The sequence below is a fragment of the Bubalus bubalis genome, chromosome 18 (assembly GCF_019923935.1).
Source record: "Bubalus bubalis isolate 160015118507 breed Murrah chromosome 18, NDDB_SH_1, whole genome shotgun sequence".
Lineage (NCBI taxonomy): Eukaryota > Metazoa > Chordata > Mammalia > Artiodactyla > Bovidae > Bubalus > Bubalus bubalis.
In genome coordinates, this window is record NC_059174.1 from 7,572,367 (window position 1) to 7,592,049 (window position 19,683).

Here is a 19,683-nt window from a genome sequence, read left to right on the forward strand (position 1 = left end):
GTTTACTTCCATTTTAACATTAATGCCCACTGTATGTTAGTCTTGTCAATTCTACCTCCCACGTGTGACAAATTCACTTTATATAAATGATAATATACAGTACATATGTGTGGTTATTATTATTATTACCTGCATTCCTTTCTCCATGAGGTCAGGTCAGCTCCCTGAGGTCAGGAGCTATGATTTCCCGCTTTTCTACCTGTCATACCCTATATGACACCAGCCTGTGCTGTTTAGTAGAACTTTGAGGAAGTTACAAATCCTATTAAATGTTAATGGCATAATTTATGGTCTTTGTTTAGCAATAAAGTGTTTGCTCCTGGAACCCCAGGGAGGCTCTCCCCCTGCTCCCTACATCCTGTGTTCTGGAACTCCCCATCAATGCTTGTCCCTAGGGGAGGCAGCTGCCACCTTTGCTGGGACTTTGCCTGTCACCCTGAACCCTGCTATCCAAGATTTCCACATTATCTGTTCAGCTTATCACTATGGCTAATTAGAGGCACCATTTAAAAGCTAGCTTAATTGGAAAACTGCAAAGTAATTTAGATATGATAACATTATCTCCAAAAGGGAAACATTAACTCATTTTAGGCCATAATTTTAGTAGAAGATACAGAATTGCAAAATAAGGCTGCTGTGATTTTTTTATTTTTATTCATTTTTTTGGCCGTACCACATGTCATGCAGAGCTTCCCTGACCAGGGATCGAACCTATGCCTCTTGCAGTAGAAGCATAGAGTCTCAACTATTAGACCAGCAGGGAAGTCCGAGGCTGTCTTTTTTGTGTTTTTAATAATTTTATTTATTTATGTTTATTTTTGGCTATGCTGGGTCTTTGTTGCTGCACAGGCTTTTCTCTAGTTGTGGCAAGTGGAGGCGACTCTCAAGTTGTAGTTTAAAGGCTTCTCATCACGCTGGCTTCTCTTGTTACAGAGCCCGGGCTCTTGAGCTCCAGGGCTTCAGCAGCTGCAGCTCCCGGGCGCTAGAGCACAGGCTCAGCAGTTGTGTCAACTGGGCTTAGTTGCCTCTCAGCATGTGGGATATCCCAGGATCAGGGATTGAACCCATGTCTCCTGCATCAGCAGGCAGATTCTTTACCAATGAGCCACCAGGGAAGCCCCCAAGGCTGTTGTTTTTATATCACAAGAACTTTTCCTTTTGAATTTAGCTTTACTTCTTGATCCCAAGACTGCTTTCTGGATGCAACATGTTCCCTGGAAAAAGTGGCCTCAGGGAAGGGTAGCCTCCTCTTCCTGCCTCCTTCCCCAGATGACCCCAGGTAAGAGGATCCCATGTTCAGTCACCTACGCCTGCCATGTTGTGTGATTTCTGGCCCAGGGCTACAACCTCAAAAGCTTCAGTTGCTTCCTCCATAAAGTTCAGTTCAGTTCAGTTGCTCGGTCATGTCCAACTTTTTGCAACCCCATGGACTGCAGCATGCCAGGCTTCCCTGTCCATCACCAGCTCCCGGCGAGAGTAGCTTCCAGTTCAGTCGCTCAATTGTGTCCAAGTCTTTGCAACCCCATGGACTATGCAAGTCCATGGAATTTTCTAGGTCAGAATACTGGAGTGGGTAGTCTTTCCCTTCTCCAGAGGATCTTCCCGACCCAGGGATCAAACCCAGGTCTCCTGCATTGCAAGTAGATTCTTTACCAGCTGAGCCACAAGTGAAGCCCTCCTCCATAAAGAGGGGACAGTAGTAGTGCCCGCTGGGTCTGGGCCAGGATAAGAAAATATGGCTGGTGAGCACAAAGCACAAAGCGGGGCACACATCTGGGAAGGCCCGTCCTTCCCCCTTCCTGAGGGAGGAGACCATGCCTTCTTGCTCCCCCTGAGAGCCTCTCAGACCCTCCAGAGGGCAGACGGTGTGTGGTTCTGCACTCCGCCCTCTGCCCTCTGGGAGGGAGTCTTCTTCCAAGTCTCTTGCTTTGGATTGCTGCTGGAGGCAACATGGCCAACTTGTGCAAACATGTGTGTGACTTGGGAGGAGCTCCAGGGGATACTCAACCCAGCTCAGGGAAGGGCCCTGCCAGTCAGCGCCTCCTAGAACTCCAACCTTCTTCCTGCTTCCCTCCCAGCCACCCCGGCCTCCAGTGCTTCAAGTCTGAACAGTTCTCTTCCCCAGTTCCCTCTCTCTTGCCCGCCGTTTCCCCTGATCCCTCCTCCCCTCTCCTGCGTGCCCACTCCTTCAATAGTCTGGTATGAAGTGGTGTGGCCAGGCTGTGTGATGCTTCTGAGTCTCTGCCCAAGCTGGGTCCCCTTTTGGTCTCTTCTTCCAGCTTCTCCACGTGGCCAACTCCGTTATCCTTCAGCTCTCAGCTCAGCATTGCCCCTTCTGGGAAGCCTTCTGGACATTCACTCTCCTCACCACATTCCTCACCCTAGAGGATTTCCCACTCCTGCCTCTTTGTCACCTCTGATGTGCCACTGCTACCCCCGCCCGCCCCGAGGGTGGCACTCTGTTCTTGTGGAACAGATGAATATGTGAATGAATGAATGAATGAATACTTGGACTATTTGCATTTTTACCATTGTGAACCATGTGCTTCTCTGACCCTTGTACCCTCCAAACTGGCCTGTTGTGCAGTCATACCTGCTTCTGTCTGCCTGAGTCACGCATAAATGCCATCCTGGCAGCTCTCCAGCTAACTCAGCACTGTCAGAAGAACTTTCCATGATGATCCGCACTGTCCAATATGGCAGCCACCAGCTGCACGTGTCTTCAGTTCAGTTCAGTTCAGTCACTCAGTCGTGTCTGACTCTGCGACCCCATGGACAGGCAGAGCCAGGTTACCTGGGTTCAAAGCCCAGTTCTGTGTACTGGGAAAGTTACTTAGCTCCTCTGTGCCTCACTCTCCTTATCTGTACCATGGAGCTAAACACCTGTACCTAGGGTTATTGTGTGGAGGACATGAGTTTTTATTTACAAAAGTTTTAGAAGAAAGCCCAGTACACGGGAAGCTCTCAATAAATGGCACTTAGTTGTTAGTATCTCTTACTATGTCCCTGGCAGGGTCATCCCAGCTTCCTCACCACCCACCTGCTAGAATTGCCCAGATCTGCCGGTCCTGGGTTCAGCCTTAACGGAGACTGGTATCTTTGGCTTCCTCTGTCTTGAAGCCTTCACCTTAAGGGGGCTTTTGCTGCCACGGAAGAAGTTCTGGCTATCTTGATAGATCTCAGGGAGAGGGTGAGTGATGGGCCCTGAGACCGCATGGAGAGGGAGAGAGGCCCAGGCCCAGCCCTCCTGGTGTCCCAGTCAGCTGCCAGCGGATCCCCAACCACGCCTGGAACCACACGCAGTGAAAACAGAGGACTGACCCACAGAGCACTGCAGACCCACAGAGCTGAGCCCACTGGACCCACAGATGTGATAAAAAATGGCTGTTGTTTGAAGTCACTAAGGCTTTTTTTTCATTTAACAGTGTTTTTTAATTTAATTTTTATTTTATATTGGGGTAGAGTTGATTGACAGTATTGTATAGGTTTCAGGTGTGCAGCAAAGTGATTCAGTTATACAGATACATACATCCATTCTTTTTCAGACTCTTTTCCTGTTTAGGTTAGCATGGAATATTGAGTAGAGTTCTCTGCGTTGATTTTCTATTTTCTATATAGTCACACAGAGTCGGACACGACTGAAGTGACTTAGCAGCAGCAGCAGCAACAGCAGTGTGTATATATTAATCCCAAACTCCTAATTTACCCCTCTCCCACCTTTTCCCTCTGGTAATCATAAGGTTGCTCCCTATGTCTGTAAGTTTGTTTCTGTTTTGTGGATAGATTCATTTGTTGCATATTTTAGATTCCACTTATAAGTGATATCATATGGTATATGTCTCTGTCTGACTTACTTCATTTAGTATGATAATCTCTAGGTCCATCCATGTTGCTGCAAATGGAATTATTTCATACTTTTTTTATGTATGAGTAATGTTCTATTGTGTGTATGTACCACATCTTCTTTATCCATTCATCTGTTGATGGACATTTAGGTTGCTTCCATGTCCTGGCTATTGTAAATAGTGCTGCAATGAACGTAGGGGTGCATATATCTTTTCGAATTGTGGTTTTATCTGGATATATGCCGAGGAGTGGGATTGCTGGATCATATGGTATTTCTATTTTTAGTTTTTTAAGGACCCTCCATACTGCTCTGCATAGTGGCTGCACCAGCTTATATCCTACCAGCAGTGTAGGAGGAGGGCTCCCTTTTCTCCACACTCTCTCCAGAATTTGTTTTATGCAGACTTTTTAATAGTGGCCATTCTGACTGGTGTGAGGTGGTACCTCATTATAGTTTGATTTGGATTTCTCTAACCCACTCCAGTATTCTTGCCTGGAGAATCCCATGGACAGGAGAGCCTGATGGGCTACAATCTGTAGGATTGCAAAGAGTCGGACATGACTGAGCAACTGACACACACACACACACACAACACATACACACACACAAAAATTAGTGATGTTGAGCATCTTTTTATGTGTTTTTTGGCCATCTGTATACTGAAGACACTGAGTCTTAGAGTGGTTTGTTACATATCAATAAATGACCAAAACTCTTGTGTATGAAGAGCTGCTTCCCTTCATATTCCCCTTGCCCTGTTCGCTTATGCATTGGCCAGTTTTTGTCCCATTTTAAGGCATTTTAGAAATTGTGAAATACCTACTTTTGCTCTCATATCTACTCTGTTCCTCAACCAACAGCTTCAAAAAGTGGGCAGCGCTACTGGGTACTGGGCAAGAACATGCACTGACTAGCTGTTGACCTTGATCAAATTCCTCCACATCTCTGAGGTTGTAAAAATAAGATTACTAATGAGTCCCTCAAAGAGAGTAAGTAAAAGATGGCTAATAAGACACTCAGTACACTTCTTGGCACGTGTCAAACATCCAGTGAGTGGTGTTTATCAGAGGCTGGAGGACAGGCCGGGAGACAACGCCTACTTGTCCAGTCTTCCATATTAGCAAAGACATAGAAAGCAGTGGTCAGGCTTTTATGGTTCCAGAGTGATGCCAGAGTTTCTTGGGAAATAGCACTGCTGCTTGTTATCGCTGTTTATAAAGAGGGAAGATGGAAGTTTGACATGAAGACAGCCCTGCGAACCACTGCACCGCCTCTAACTGCCTTAGGAAATGTATGTCCTGTGGGGCATGCAGACTCAGCCCCCAAACCGAAAGAACATCATGAGAGCCTAAGAAGGCAGGGACTGACTCTCACTAATCACTTCTGCAACCTCAGAACTTGGCATGTAGTCAGTGTAAGTTCCAAGAAGGCACAGAATAGTTTTCCTGTTTGGCTCGCTGCTGCATTTTCAGCCCATAGTTGGTGCTAAGGAAATGTGAATTTGAGGACGCAGGAACATCGTACTGCCTGCAGCTGACACTGTGGGTTGCCTATTACAAGCCATTCCCTCCCTTTTCCTTGCTCATGGAATCCTGCTATGATTCAGATGGCAACATGCTCCTCAGGGGTGACTTTTGATGGATTTAAGGAACTCGGGGCGCTGCTGTTCCTCCTTGCCAGGGACTGGACTAGGGGAGATCATGTGACACTGTTCAACCAATGACACTAAGAAAAATCTGCTCAGGTCATTATGGGAAAGAGTTTTCTCTAGCACAAAAAGAGAGGCAAGTGTTAAAAAAAATGCCTGCTATGTCCCCATCTTATCTACTTACTTTTGTAGTTATTCTGCAAAGACATGATTCCTGGAGGGAAGGCAGTCATTCATAAGCAAAACTGAGCAAGCCCAAGAGTGAAAAACTAACCCCCTGAGGAAGGCAGTGTGGGCAGTGGGAGCCTGGCGAGATGACCCAGGTGAGCTTCCGAGCCCCCAAGCCCCCCAGGTGACTTGATGTCTGAGATAAATGCACGTCTTTGGTGTGTCAGCGGATATTCTGTTACTTTCGGCCAACACATCCTGTATTAACTTGTCACTGTGCCTTCATGCTATTGTGGTGGGCTCAGCTGCGCCCCTCCGCAATTCATATATTGAAGTCCCAACCCCTAGCCCCTCAGAATGTGGCAGTGCTGGAGGTGGGGCCTTTGAGAGGTGATTAACGTCAAGTGAGGCCATTGGGGTGGGCCCTCATCCAAACTGGTGTCCTTTTAAGAGGAAAAGTGGACACTCATAGCCACTGGGGGGTGCACACATCCAGAGGGATGAGCATGTGAGAAGACTCTCTACAAGCCAAGGAGACATCTCAGAAGAAATCAACCCTGCCGACACCCGGGTTGTGGAGTTCCCAGCCTCCAGAACAGTGAGAAAATTACCTTCTGTGCAACTTTGTGATGGCAGCTCTAGATAATGAACGTGGATCTATTGTAACGATCAGGTTATTACCACCACTGTAAAGAATCCTTTGTTTCACCATAACATTGCCCTGAGGAACAGTTGGAACCTGAATGAAGGTTCAAGAACTGGGGTTCTTCAGTGTTCTGTATATAATAAGGCCAACATATCAACCCAAGACAGGCCCTCTTGGGGTCCTCCACCCATTACTTTGAAAAGTAGAAACCTAGCAAACACCCCTCACTCATCGGAGCTGTGTGAAATCGTCAAGAGTGGGTATTCTGAAGTCAGACTTCCTGGTTTTGCTTCCATCTCTTAGTAGCTGTGTGATCCAAGGCAACCTGATTGTCTTCCTTGAGTTTTCTCATCCCCCAAACGCTGCTAAGAACACTCGTGTCACAGGATTATATAAGGCCAGAGCAAGCCAGTACAAGCAGAGTGCTTCACCAAGTGCTTAACTCAGAAAATATTTTCCATGGATGGGGGCCGTTGCTTTTCTGAATATACAAAATGGACAAGGAGAACATGGTCATGTTTTCACTTTATAGCTTCAATCTGATCCTCTCAACAAACCCCATGACTCGGGCATTGCCAACCCTTTGGCAGAATAAAGTGAGGTTGAGAGGGGTCGTGTGGCGAGTTAGTTTCTAAATCATAGAGCCCAGGTCTTCTGACCCCCATAAGCCCTGAGCTCGCTACTTCTGCACCAGAGCTGCCGCCTTTGGTAGTGTAACTTTTTCCCAAATGCTCAGTGTATGCCAGAGGCTCTCCTTTAATCCTCACAGGAGCTCAGCGTTCACAACCTGGGAATAAATAACTCTGACATGGATACACATGTTTAAACCAGACAGCAGAATAAACTGGCAAGTTATTGTGGGACTGAATGGAAAATGTGGGTCAAACAGAAATGCCTTCGGAGACAGTGAGGAAGAAAGGACCCCCACACTGACTGGGGACAGGGGCTTTTGCTGGACTCTTGACTCTGAATAACCCTGAGATTTTGATATCACTATACCTCCATTTACAGATAAGGAAATGGAGGCTCCAAAAGGGTACATAACGTACCCCAGAAACAAAAGGGAGGAACATGAATCTAGCATCACTGGAAACATGTAGCATCTTTCCTAGGTCCAGAGTCTCTTAGCACCTGCTGCACAAGTGAGAATCTTCTGGAGAAGTTGCAAGACTCCTGAGGGCTGGACTGCACCTTCAGAGACTCTGGGTGGGCCTGGAGTGGGGCCCAGCACGGGCACTGCTAAAGCTCCCAACCAGGTGATCGGAACGTGTGGCCACGCTGGAGCAAAGCCAGGCCAGGCTGCTCTCAGAGCTGAGCTCTGCGATCCTGAGACAGTCTGGACCCAGCCCTGACACTGCTAGACCCAGCTGGTTGTACAAAGGCCAGCGCCTCTCACTTTTCTCACTCCACCCAGAGAGGGAACAGTTGGTTCTTTCTTGAAGCAACATAAGTAAAGGTGAGGTCAGTAACTCATCATCCAACGTTCATAGCAACGTGAGTGTGGGTTTCTGGCGATAGCATCGCCTCGAGATTCAGAAATGCAGAGGAGCCTTCAGTACTATTCCTTACAGCTCGTGAGTAAAGTTTTTGGTTCCCAGTATTTATTATTTAAAAGGGTACATGAAACATTTTATGTTTACTTCTTCAAAAAGTGAAATATAATTAAGTTGCTCTTTACATAGGATTCTTTTTCTTGCTGGGAGGTAGGGGGTGGTGAGGAGACTCAGGGATCTTTAGTCAAAATAAAACAAAACAGTTTTCCCTAAATGATCTTGCCAGTTTTATGGTTTGTTTTTTTTTTTTTTTCATTTTTATTGTAGTATAGTTGATTTGGGGCTTCCCTATTGGCTCAGTGATAAAGAACCCACCTGCTAATACAGGAGATATGGGTTTGATCCCTGGGTCAGGAGGATCCCCTGGAGAAGGAAATGGCAACACACTCCAGTATTTTTGCCTGGACAGAGGAGTCTGGCGGCCTACAGTCCATGGGGTCGCAAAAGAACTGGACACAACACAGCGACTAAAGCAATAGCCTAGCTGATTTACTAAAGGAATAGCGTAGCATAGCGTTATGTTAATCTCAGGCGTACAGCAAAATGAATCAGTTATACCTATACGGTATACACACTCTTTTTTAGATTCTTTCCCATATAGGCCATTATAGAGTACTGAGTAGAGTTTCCTGTGCTATACAGAAGCTCCTTGTTATCTATTTTATATATATTAATGTGTATGTATCAATCCCAATCTTCCAATTTATCCTTCCCCCCATCCCACCAGTTTAAACCCATCAAGAAAGTTGTTTGTTTGTTTTGGTTCAGCCAAAAGTGGAAGTGGAAAGGGAGAGCTGGGGACGTAATCGGAGGATTAAAGATTAGCTGCGACACATGGCTGAGGAACTGACCTTTGACCAAACATAACTCACGCCAGCACAGCCTCTCCCTGTGCAGGAAGAGATCCCGGGCCCTCCCAGAAGGGACAGCACGGGGAGAAGCCAGTGCCATCTGAAGGGAAGGAGACGTAAAGGAAGCTGCAGGGAGGGAAGACAAGGAGTGGCCAAGAGCAGTCCCTGAACACGGACGAGCATCGCTCTCGCTCAGAGCCCTGCACAATGGAAATAATATTTGGCAGAAATAAGAAGGAGCAACTGGAGCCTGTGAGGGCCAGAGTAACAGGTGAGCATTTTGTATAAACCATGGGCACTTATGTGTTTAGATGTACGCTTTTTTTTTTTTCCTGCTTATAAAAGTAATGCTTACTGTAAATCATTTTTGGAAAATCTGGAAAACCGTAAATAGAGGTGACATGATCCATATTCTAGGCATATTCCCTGTGAAAATCTCGGTGTGCTTTTATGCATTATAACTCAGTTTTCAAGGGGAGTCAGTGGTTCTCACTACTTCCAGGAGAAAAGTCCGAGGACTACTGCTATTGGCTGATAGCCAGTGGGATTATTCTGCAAACTGTGCTCTGTCCCCAGGGTGCGGTATTTGTAAAAGTGGGGGCATCCTAAATTATTTCAAAATGATACGAGAAGCGTGTGCGAGGGCCCATTCCTGTGTATGCGCCGTGCGGGGGGGCACCACAGAGCCGGATGAAATTTCCTCAAAGGTGCGCTTTCAGGGTGCAAGCACTGCAGAGCAGATGAGACAGCTCCACGGTGGGAGCTGCCACACGAACCCTCCTTGCATAGCTTTCTCCTCCTCTTCTGCATGGCCACTTTCCTGGGACCATCTTGTTTAGACTCTACAGGGCAGAGAGTGGTCTGCACTCCGGGTCCCAGGAGCTGTGCTGAGAACAGGGAAGGGGGTCAGCTCAGCCACACCGCTGTTTTGGACAGATGGGCAGTTTTCACAAAGACAAGACAGCACTGCCCTCTGAGAGGCAAGTCACACTGGAGCTTTACAGCAGACGAATTGCCTTGGAAGGCTTTTGGAAGAAAGAAATAGCATCTATGTATATTTTTTCTGATTACAGAGGTAATGTGCAATCTATATGTGTATGTATATTCAGTTCAGTTCAGTTCAGTTCAGTCACTCAGTCGTGTCCGATTCTTTGTACTTTATATCCAGAGGGATATAAAAATCAGCTGTATTTCTTCTGTCTCTTAAGGACTGTTAATATTTGAGTCTATTTTCTTTAAATTTTTAAAAGAAACATCAATATAGATAGTATATGCATGCGTCCTCCGTCGCTTCAGTCGTGTCTGACCCTTTGCAACCATATGGACTGTAGCCCACCAGGCTCCTCTGTCAATGTGATTCCCCAGGCAAGAATACTGGAGTGGGTTGCCCTGCCCTCCTCCAGGGGATCTTCCCAACCCAGGGATTGAACCCGCGTCTCCTGCAATGCAGGCGGATTCTTTACCACTGAGCCACTGGGGAAACCCATAAGATAGTACAAAGATAGATTAATCTGTTGATAGGTAGACTTTATATATAAATACTTTTTCAAAAAAGAAATGTACACTTACTATTAACTTTTTATTTTTTAAAAAAAGTGGATCTGTGATACCCATCATTGTATGCTCTGGGGTATGGTGGGCATTTTGCCATTATACTCCCTTGCAGCTCATGTTTATTGACTGCATGTCAATACTTGGAAATTTTAGAGAACAAGAATCCCAGGACCTGAGATGCTGAATGAACCTCTAGATCTAAGTCAGTTGTTTTCAAAGGATGGTCCCCAGCCCTGCAGCACGAGCACTCCCCAGGCTCTTGTTAGAATCTCAAATTCCTGGACCCACTTCAGACCCTCTGAATCAGATACCCAGGGGTGGAGCCCAGAAATGTGTGTTTTCAAAGCCTTCCGGCTGCAGGCAGGTGGGGGACCACTGCTGTAAACTGGGTCCCCTTTCTTGACAGGTGTGAAGCTGCGGGCCCGGGAGAAGCAGCAACTTGCCCGAGGCCAGGCGGCCAGCAGAGGACAGGCTCCAGCCCAGTGCCAGCCTCCCCGCAGGGTCACGTCTAATCCACCAGTCAGGATCTGCTGGCAGGCAGCTCACTACACACGGTGCTGTGTGGCCACATCTGTCCAGGGAAGCCAGGCCAAGGCTCTGGCCTCACATCCGGCTGTGCTTTTGTGACTCTGATTCTTCCTTTACAAGACACTTGAGCATTTCCTGACTCAATTTCCTCGTATGGCTGATAAAGTCAGCACATACCTACCACATGGGATTGCTGCAATGACCAAATGATTTAATTGACTACAGCACATAGTGCTCAGTAAACGCTCTTCTTAGGGCTTCCCTGGTGGCTCAGCTGGTAAAGAATCTGCCCGCAATGCGGGAGACCTGGGTTTGATCCCTGGGTGGGGAAGATCCCCTGGGGAAGTGCATGGCAACCCACTCCAGTATTCTTGCCTGGAGAATCCCCATGGACAGAGGAGCCTGGTTGGCCACAGTTCATGGGGTTGCAAAGAGATGGGCATGACTGAGCGACTAAGCACAGCACAAATGTTCTTTTTACATCTAGGGCTTTACTTTTAAGCTCAGATTCATCTTTCCCTGCTCTGCCTCAACCTGCTCCTTCTCCTGTGTCCCAGGTCGCTGTGAATAGTCACACCCAGGGCAGGAGGCTCGGCTGACACTTTTTCAGTGTTCCCCTCCCATTTTCCCTACAATTAGTCAAACTCTAAGTCCCTTTGTTTTATCAGTTTCTCTCTGTCCCACTGCTACTATCTTCCTCCTCTCTCAGGTCTTCCCACCTCTCTCTAGCTTTTCCCCCCACCCAGAGTCCACACCATAGCCAGAAATAACTTTTGGTACCCCAAATCTGATCACATTCCATTAGTATGAGAAGAGGTAGGTCCTTAGAGACAGAACGTGGATTAGGGGTTGCTAGGAGCTGGGTGGCATATGCAGACTAACTGCTAATGGGCACAGGGCTTCTTTTGGGGGTGATGGAAATGCTCTTGGGTTAGTGGTATGGTTGCACAGCATGGTAAATACACTTAACACACACACACACACACACCCTGAATTGTATACTTTGAAATGATGGGTTTATGTTATGTGAATTTTATCTCAATTTTTAAAATTGCAAAAGAAAAAAATTAATCCTATTATTCCCTGTTACACCCATCAAAAGTGTCCCTTTCTTCTAAGCACCAAATCAAAGCTAGGTATGGTCTTATTGACCTTGGCCTCTGGGCCCTACTTAACCTTGCAGCCTCAATACTCGCTATACCCTCACTTGAAAGTTACAGGCCAGCTCTTACTAAACAGCTTGCACACTTCTTGGTTTTTGAACCGGTCTCTGGTCTCTGGGTTCAGGTTTTCCCAGAGCTAAGAATTCAGCAGTAAGTCATTTATTTGGGATGTGCTTCCCAGATAATCACGATGATGTGATCACTGACCTAGAGCCAGACATCCTGGAATGTGAAGTCAAGTGGGCCTTAGAAAGCATCACTACAAACAAAGCTAGTGGAGGTGATAGAATTCCAGTTGAGCTATTCCAAATCCTGAAAGATGATGCTGTGAAAGTGATGCACTCAATATGCCAGCAAATTTGGAAAACTCAGCAGTGGCCACAGGACTGGAAAAGGTCAGTTTTCATTCCAATCCCAAAGAAAGGCAATGCCAAAGAATGCTCAAACTACCGCACAATTGCACTCATCTCACACACTAGTAAAGTAATGCTCAAAATTCTCCAAGCCAGGCTTCAGCAATATGTGAACCGTGAACTTCTTGATGTTCAAGCTGGTTTTAGAAGAGGCAGAGGAACCAGAGATCAGATTGCCAACATCCGCTGGATCATGGAAAAAGCAAGAGAGTTCCAGAAAAACATCTATTTCTGCTTTATTGACTATGCCAAAGCCTTTGACTGTGTGGATCACAATCAACTGTGGAAAATTCTGAAAGAGATGGGAATACCAGAACACCTGACCTGCCTCTTGAGAAATTTGTATGCAGGTCAGTAACCAACAGTTAGAACTGGACATGGAACAACAGACTGGTTCCAAATAGGAAAAGGAGTTCGTCAAGGCTGTATATTGCCACCCTGTTTATTTAACTTATATGCAGAGTACATCATGAGAAGCTGGACTGGAAGAAACACAAGTTGGAATCAAGATTGCCGGGAGAAATATCAATAACCTCAGATATGCAGATGACACCACCCTTATGGCAGAAAGTGAAGAGGAACTCAAAAGCCTCTTGATGAAGGTGAAAGTGGAGAGTGAAAAAGTTGGCTTAAAGCTCAACATTCAGAAAACGAAGATCATGGCATCCGGTCCCATCACTTCATGGGAAGTAGATGGGGAAACAGTGGAAACAGTGTCAGACCTTATTTTTTGGGGCTCCAAAATCACTGCAGATGGTGACTGCAGCCATGAAATTAAAAGACGCTTACTCCTTGGAAGGAAAGTTATGACCAACCGAGATAGCATATTCAAAAGCAGAGACATTACTTTGCCAACAAAGGTCCGTCTAGTCAAGGCTATGGTTTTTCCTGTGGTCATGTATGGATGTGAGAGTTGGACTGTGAAGAAGGCTGAGCGCCGAAGAATTGATGCTTTTGAACCGTGGTGTTGGAGAAGACTCTTGAGAGTCCCTTGGACTGCAAGGAGATCCAACCAGGCCATTCTGAAGGAGATCAGCCCTGGGATTTCTTTGGAAGGAATGATGCTAAAACTGAAACTCCAGTACTTTGGCCACCTCATGCGAAGAGTTGACTCATTGGAAAAGACTCTGATGCTGGGAGGGATTGGGGGCAAGAGGAGAATGGGAGGACAGGGGATGAGATGACTGGATGGCATCACTGACTCGATGGACATGACTCGGAGTGAACTCTGGGAGTTGGTGATGGACAGGGAGGCCTGGCGTGCTGCAATTAATGGGGTCACAAGGAGTCGGACACGACTGAGCGACTGATCTGATCTGATCCCAAGGAACACTGGGAAGGCAGCGAAGGAGGAGGCGTTGTCAAGCCATTGACCATCAGGAGTTATTGGAGCTGCATCCTCCGGGCAAAGCATAAACCACGCCTCACATTGTGTGCACCGAGGGCAAGGAAGTGGTGGCCTTGGACCCACAGCACCCCATCTATCGTCGGGTGAGAGCAGCTTCCAGGGGCATTAACTCTCCAACGTGGTTCTGGCTTGTCTATGTGTGTGCAGAGCTGCTTCACAGTGAGAACAAAGCCCTCAGGTGAAGAGCTCTAGGTATTTGCAGAAAGCAGCCTTCAGGGAGAGATGAAAGCCAAGGGGCCGTGGGCAGGGCGCCAAGGGCACGTGCAACACTGCCCCAACCACCGTGGAATGCCTGCCTCATGTGTAACTTAAACCTTCCTAATAGCCCCGTACCAAAAAGTGCAAAGAAACAGATGGCATTAATTTTAACAGTGGTTTTAATTTAACGCCACATATCCAAAATGTTATCAGTTCAACATATAGCTAATGTTTTTAAATTGCTAATGAGATGTATTACATTTCTTTTTCATACTAAGTCTCTGGAATCTGGTGTGCATTTCACAATTACTGTACATCTCAGTTGGGACTAGCCAAGTTTCCAGTACGCAGTTCCCCTACATGGGACAGCACAGCTCTAGAATGTTCTTTCTTCATGCCTTTGCAAGGCAAACACCAACTCTCCCTCAAAACTCAACCAGGCCACCTCCTCCAGGAAGTGTTCCTTACCCTCCTGCTCTCAACCCACCTTGGAGCAGAGTTCTGCTCCACCCAGCACCCTTGCTGAGTCTGTTGCATTGCCTTTATCACAGTGTATTTTGGGTATTTTCCTTAGTCTTTGTCTCTTAATGGATGAGGAGTTCCTTGGAAGCAGTGTGCATGGGTGCTCAGTTGAGTCCAACTCTTTGTGTCTCCATGGACTGTAACCTGCCAGGCTCCTCTGTCCATGGGATTCCAGGCAAGAATACTGGAGTGGGTTGCCATGCCCTCCTCCAGGGGTCTTCCCAACCCATGGATGGAACCCGTGTCTTTTACGTCTCCTGCATTGACAGGCAGGTTCTTTCCCACTAGTGCCACCTGGGAAGCCCCACTTAAAAGTAGGGATGATGCCTGTTCATCTCGATATCCTCAGCGCCCACACAATGCCAGGCACATTCTTTCTGGAAGTGAACAGATTCAGCGAGTGGTAGAGGAGCTGTATGGCCACTTCTTTGAGCTTTTTGGTTTAGGTGCAGAGCTGGAAACTAAACATTCTTTCTCTCATCAGGCAAGATTCCAGCCTGGCTGCAGGGAATCCTGCTCCGCAATGGGCCTGGAATGCACACGGTGGGCGAGACCAGATACAACCACTGGTTCGATGGCCTGGCCTTGCTCCACAGCTTCACAATCAGAGATGGTAAGAGCACCACATGGTTTGCCGTGGGTGCTGTAACAAATGACCACAGATGGAGTATCTTAAAGCAACACACAATTTTAATTCTCTTCTGGTTTAGTAGCTAAATCATGTCTGACTCTTTTGTGATCCCAAGCACGGTAACCCACCAGGCTCCTCTGTCCATAGGATTTTCCAGGCAAGAATACTGGAGTGGGTTGCCATTTCCTCTTCCAGGGGATCTTCCTGACCCAGGGATGCAACCTGCATCTCCTGTGGCTCCTGCATTGCAGGTGGAGTCTTTACCACTGAGCCACCTGGAAAGCCCCTAAAAGTTTCTAGTGAGTCTCAGACTGAAACTTCACTCTCAGAGGTAAGCAGCTGTTTTCTGTTCTTTTCTGAGATGGTCAGTCAGGTTGCCAGTGTTGGTGCAGCACAGCCTGGCCTGGTCTCTCCTCTCCTCTAGAGCTCTCAATGCCTCCCCTGTGTCTAACAGTGGAAATAGAAACAAAAACATTAAGTACTTCTATACACAATTTAAGAGGGCACACATAAGGCAATCAGGGCCCTCTGATTTGCAAGTAACATAAAGCCAGTACTTCTCAAAAGATGGTCTGTGGGTTTCTGCATCAGAATCCCCCAAGATGCTCATTTAAGCTGTGAATCCTGAGACCCTGCCCAGGGCTCAAAGGGTAAGGATAGAGCATCTATGTTCCCAGATGACCCCGAGCACACTGGTGGTGTGGGCCTCAGGCCTCCGTGATCTGTAAAACCAGGTGGTTCTAGTGCACAGTTAGTATGAAGAACGGAAATTAGTGCCAAACCGGGAAGAAAAGAACTGGAGTAAGAAAGCAAAGACAGAAAAATGACTCATAACCCTTAGCAGAGGCCACTAGAAGCTAATGCTTTCAAACACTAACAAAGATTTCAATCATAAAGGCCAAGTGGAGATGGGGAAGAGTATACAGGAGTGCTTTTTTCAAGTCTAAAATTCTTTCAAAATTAAAATTTTTTATAAAGCAGATTTGGAGATGAGTCAACCCAGGTCCCCCTTAGCGATAGATTTGATTATTTTCCAATAAGAAACAAAGTCGTCATCCCATGAGGATCGAACATGTGAATTCCAAGAGTCAAAGTCACAGAGATTTTTTTTTTTAATTATAGTTGATTTACAATGCCGTGTTAGTTTCAGGTGTACAGCAAAGTGAATCAGTTATACACATACACGTATCTACTCCTTTTTTTTTTTTTTTTTTGGAGAAGGAAATGGTAACCTACTCCAGTACTCTTGCCAGGAGAATCCCATGGACAGAGGAGCCTGCTGGCATGCTGTAATCCATGGGGTCGAAAAAGAGTCGGACACAACTGAGCAACTGAACAACTCTTTTTTTAGATTCTTTTCCCATATAGGCTATAACAGAGTATTGAGTAGAGTTCCCTGTTCTATACAGTAAGTCCTTATTAGTTATCTACTTTATATATATAGTAGTGTATATATGTCAATCCCTGGGCAAGAATTTCCTGAGATGCAGTCTCTCTTTGAAGCCATCCTTGTGACAGTGGATATGTGATGGGCATTTCTCTGATGGGAACGAGTTGTCAGTGTGTCTTGGGCCCGACTTTTTGGCATATTATAATTGCACCAACCATAGAAGCATAGGTTATACTACAGCAAGGAATGTGAAAAGTCAACATAATGTCATGTGCTAATTAATGGCAAAAAAAACCCCACCAAACTCTAGAGGTTTCAAATTATGCACCAAAATGAAGGTCCCAGGCCTAAGTAGTCACAGCCCTGAAGACCTGGTGGGATCCCCACGGGTCCCCCAGCCTCCCCCCATTCCTGCTGCTCTCAAGCACCTAACTGGTGCTTCAGCCGGTGTGGACTCAGCCCTCACAGGAAGCGGGCTGTGCTCCCCAACCCCAGGTCTTGACTTACAGACTATCTGGGGAGACTGACTGGGAACACCTCGCCCTCTTTCCTAGCCCCACCTCCCCGATTTGTGGTTCAGTTCCACTCATCCTTCAAGGGCTTTGAAAAGCTGTGGCAAGGGAATCAGAGATCAGAGTGATGCAGCCACAAGCCAAGGAAAACAGGCAGGTCCTAGACTCTCCCCAAGAGCTCCAGGAGGAACCCGTCCTGCTGACACTTTGATTTTGCCCTGAAAAACCCACTTCAGACCTGTCTTTCAAAACAGATAACAAATTTGTGTTTTGTGAAGCCACTACATTTATGATAATTTGTTACAGAAGCCACAAGAAATTAATACAGGTCTAGAACCATCTAGTATATTTTCAAGTTGGTCTTGGCAGACTGGTCAAGGGTCCACGCTTTTCTGGAGTGAGTGAGATTCTCTCCAGTGTCATCAACACATGTACTGACCCTCTCCTGTGTGCAGAATGGGTATAAGAGTGCTCCCTGGTTGCAGAGTACGGCAGAAGCCAACACAATATTGTAAAACAATTATCCTCCAATTAAAAATTTTTAAAAGATTTGAAAAATAATTTTAGTGACAGCAAAAAGTCTTCTGTACCATTAATAATTAAAAATAAAACCATGTTTATTTCAATTAAAAAAATGTTACTCCAGGGGCTAAATTGTTAATGTAAGGCTCCCAGAACTAAACTGGGTCCTTGGGAAACCCAGCCTGAGTATGGGGGCCTTCTGGATCAGTCCTCCAAACCTGGACCTTACCTGGAGGGATTCCAACGTGGCAGAAGGCACGGTCAATGGCCTGGGCCAGCAGGTCTCTGGGTGATGCTGGACAAGGGATGGAACATTTCTGAGCCTCAGTTCCGTCATACGTAGATGGAGCTGGGACTAGGAATACTTACCTTGCCGTATTGTTGCAAGTCAACCTTGCCAAAATGTATGTGAGAGTTCACACCAGCACTTGTTGTATCCAGCACACACATTAAAGGGACAGTCTCAGTAAGCCACCCCCACCGTACATCCCTGGAATGGCTGAAATAAGATCAGATAAGTTTCAAATAAGCCTGGGATGATGCTGCTGCTTCTCTTTCAGGCGAAGTCTACTACAGGAGCAAATACCTGAGAAGTGATACCTACACTGCCAATATCGAAGCAAACAGGATTGAGGTGTCAGAATTCGGAACAATGGCCTATCCAGACCCCTGCAAAAACATATTTTCCAAGTAACTGTCCGTTTTGTATCTAGTCCTGCTTTCCGATACCCTTGACGGTCGAGACAACCAGCATTTGCTCCTCTGACGGTGTGTTTAGGGTGGATGGAAAACTTCCCGTGATGGCCTTTGACCATGCAGGCTACGTATTTCTGGATCACTGATAGCAGGCGAGGCAAAGAGCATCTGGCAGATTGTCAGATGTTCTCCCACATGGCTAGTGGGAGAGCGCTTTGAAGTCACCTATCAAAATTCAGTCCAGAGAGGTGCTTACTTGTTTCTGAAATGACAAATGTACAAGGTTATTCGTGGCTGAATGATTTGTTATGATGAGGAACTGAAAATAACTCAGGTGATCATTAACAGAAGAGTGTTAAATAAATCGCAGTAACGCTATACAGGAAAACACCAGGCAGATATAAAAAGCACTGAGGATGCTCTCTATGTACTGAATGGAAGATTTCCAGGATATACTGCTAAGTGGGGAAAAAAGAAAAAAAAGTAAAGTGTAGAAAGAGCATATAATATGCTGTAATTTGTGCTATAAGGCAGGGGATATCTAGGTTTGTTTTTGAATGTGCAGAAAGCCTGGGAGAAGGCATGGGCGAGGAAGGGAACCAACGGGAGGAGGATGGGGGAGATTTTCAGTTGTATACGTTTAAAACCATCTGGGTTGTGATGCATATGAATGCCTTACGCGTTTTGAATTGTTGGCCAGGGAATCAGGCCAGTGGTCATCGTCCCCTTTCTGATACGCTTTAGACATAAAAGGGGTACATTAGGGGTAGGTAGACTGGCCTGGAGAGGGAAGCTGGTTTCTGCTTCTCTAGAACTGACATCACCTCTCCAATCCCAGCCCCAGCGCTGGGGGTCCGGCAAACAGTCAGCTGGGAACACCCACTGCAGACGGAGGAGGAGCCAGGGGGCCGCGGGAGGGAAGGAATGGAAACCGCAGCTTGTGCGGCATCCTTGCTGTTACAGTGATTGCCAGTAGGGGGAGCACTCACCAGTACTCGGGGCCAAGACTTCCTGCTTTGCGTTTGCCTTCCAATCGAATCATCAGTTCTTAACTCAGTTTCCTTTCCTTTTTCAAAGAAACGAAATTTCTTGGACAAAGTTGAGGTAACGAGGGTGGACTGTCATTCCTGCTCAAAGCAGAGATCAACTGCTTTTCTAGTTTCGGGGGAACCATTATGGGTATGTGTATGATTTCTGTAGAGCTTCTTAAAATACATGAGAACCGTGCACCAGCTCTTGATGGCTCTGGTGGGGGACACCTTTGGATCTGGGGAGCTGGGGAGGGCTCAGTGGGCAGGCAGCCTTGCTGTCCCAGCTGACTCCCTTCTTAGCTGACTGGATGTGGTGGTGCTTTGGGTTAACTCGATCTCTGGACTGTCAGATTCCTCAAATGACCAGTTGTGACCCAGCACTTTCCCTCCCTTAGTTGAAGT

The 19,683-nt window shown here is 46.5% G+C and overlaps 1 protein-coding gene across 1 annotated transcript in view; it reads left to right on the forward strand.

Moving 5' to 3' along the window:
* The first annotated feature begins 8,730 nt into the window (after positions 1-8,730).
* Positions 8,731-19,683, forward strand: part of BCO1 (beta-carotene oxygenase 1) — a 32,783-nt gene continuing 21,830 nt past the window's right edge. The window contains 3 exon segments of the mRNA XM_025268442.3: positions 8,731-8,984; positions 14,984-15,112; positions 18,115-18,244. Coding sequence (XP_025124227.2) covers positions 8,921-8,984; positions 14,984-15,112; positions 18,115-18,244 — 323 coding nt within the window. The 5' untranslated portion in view covers positions 8,731-8,920.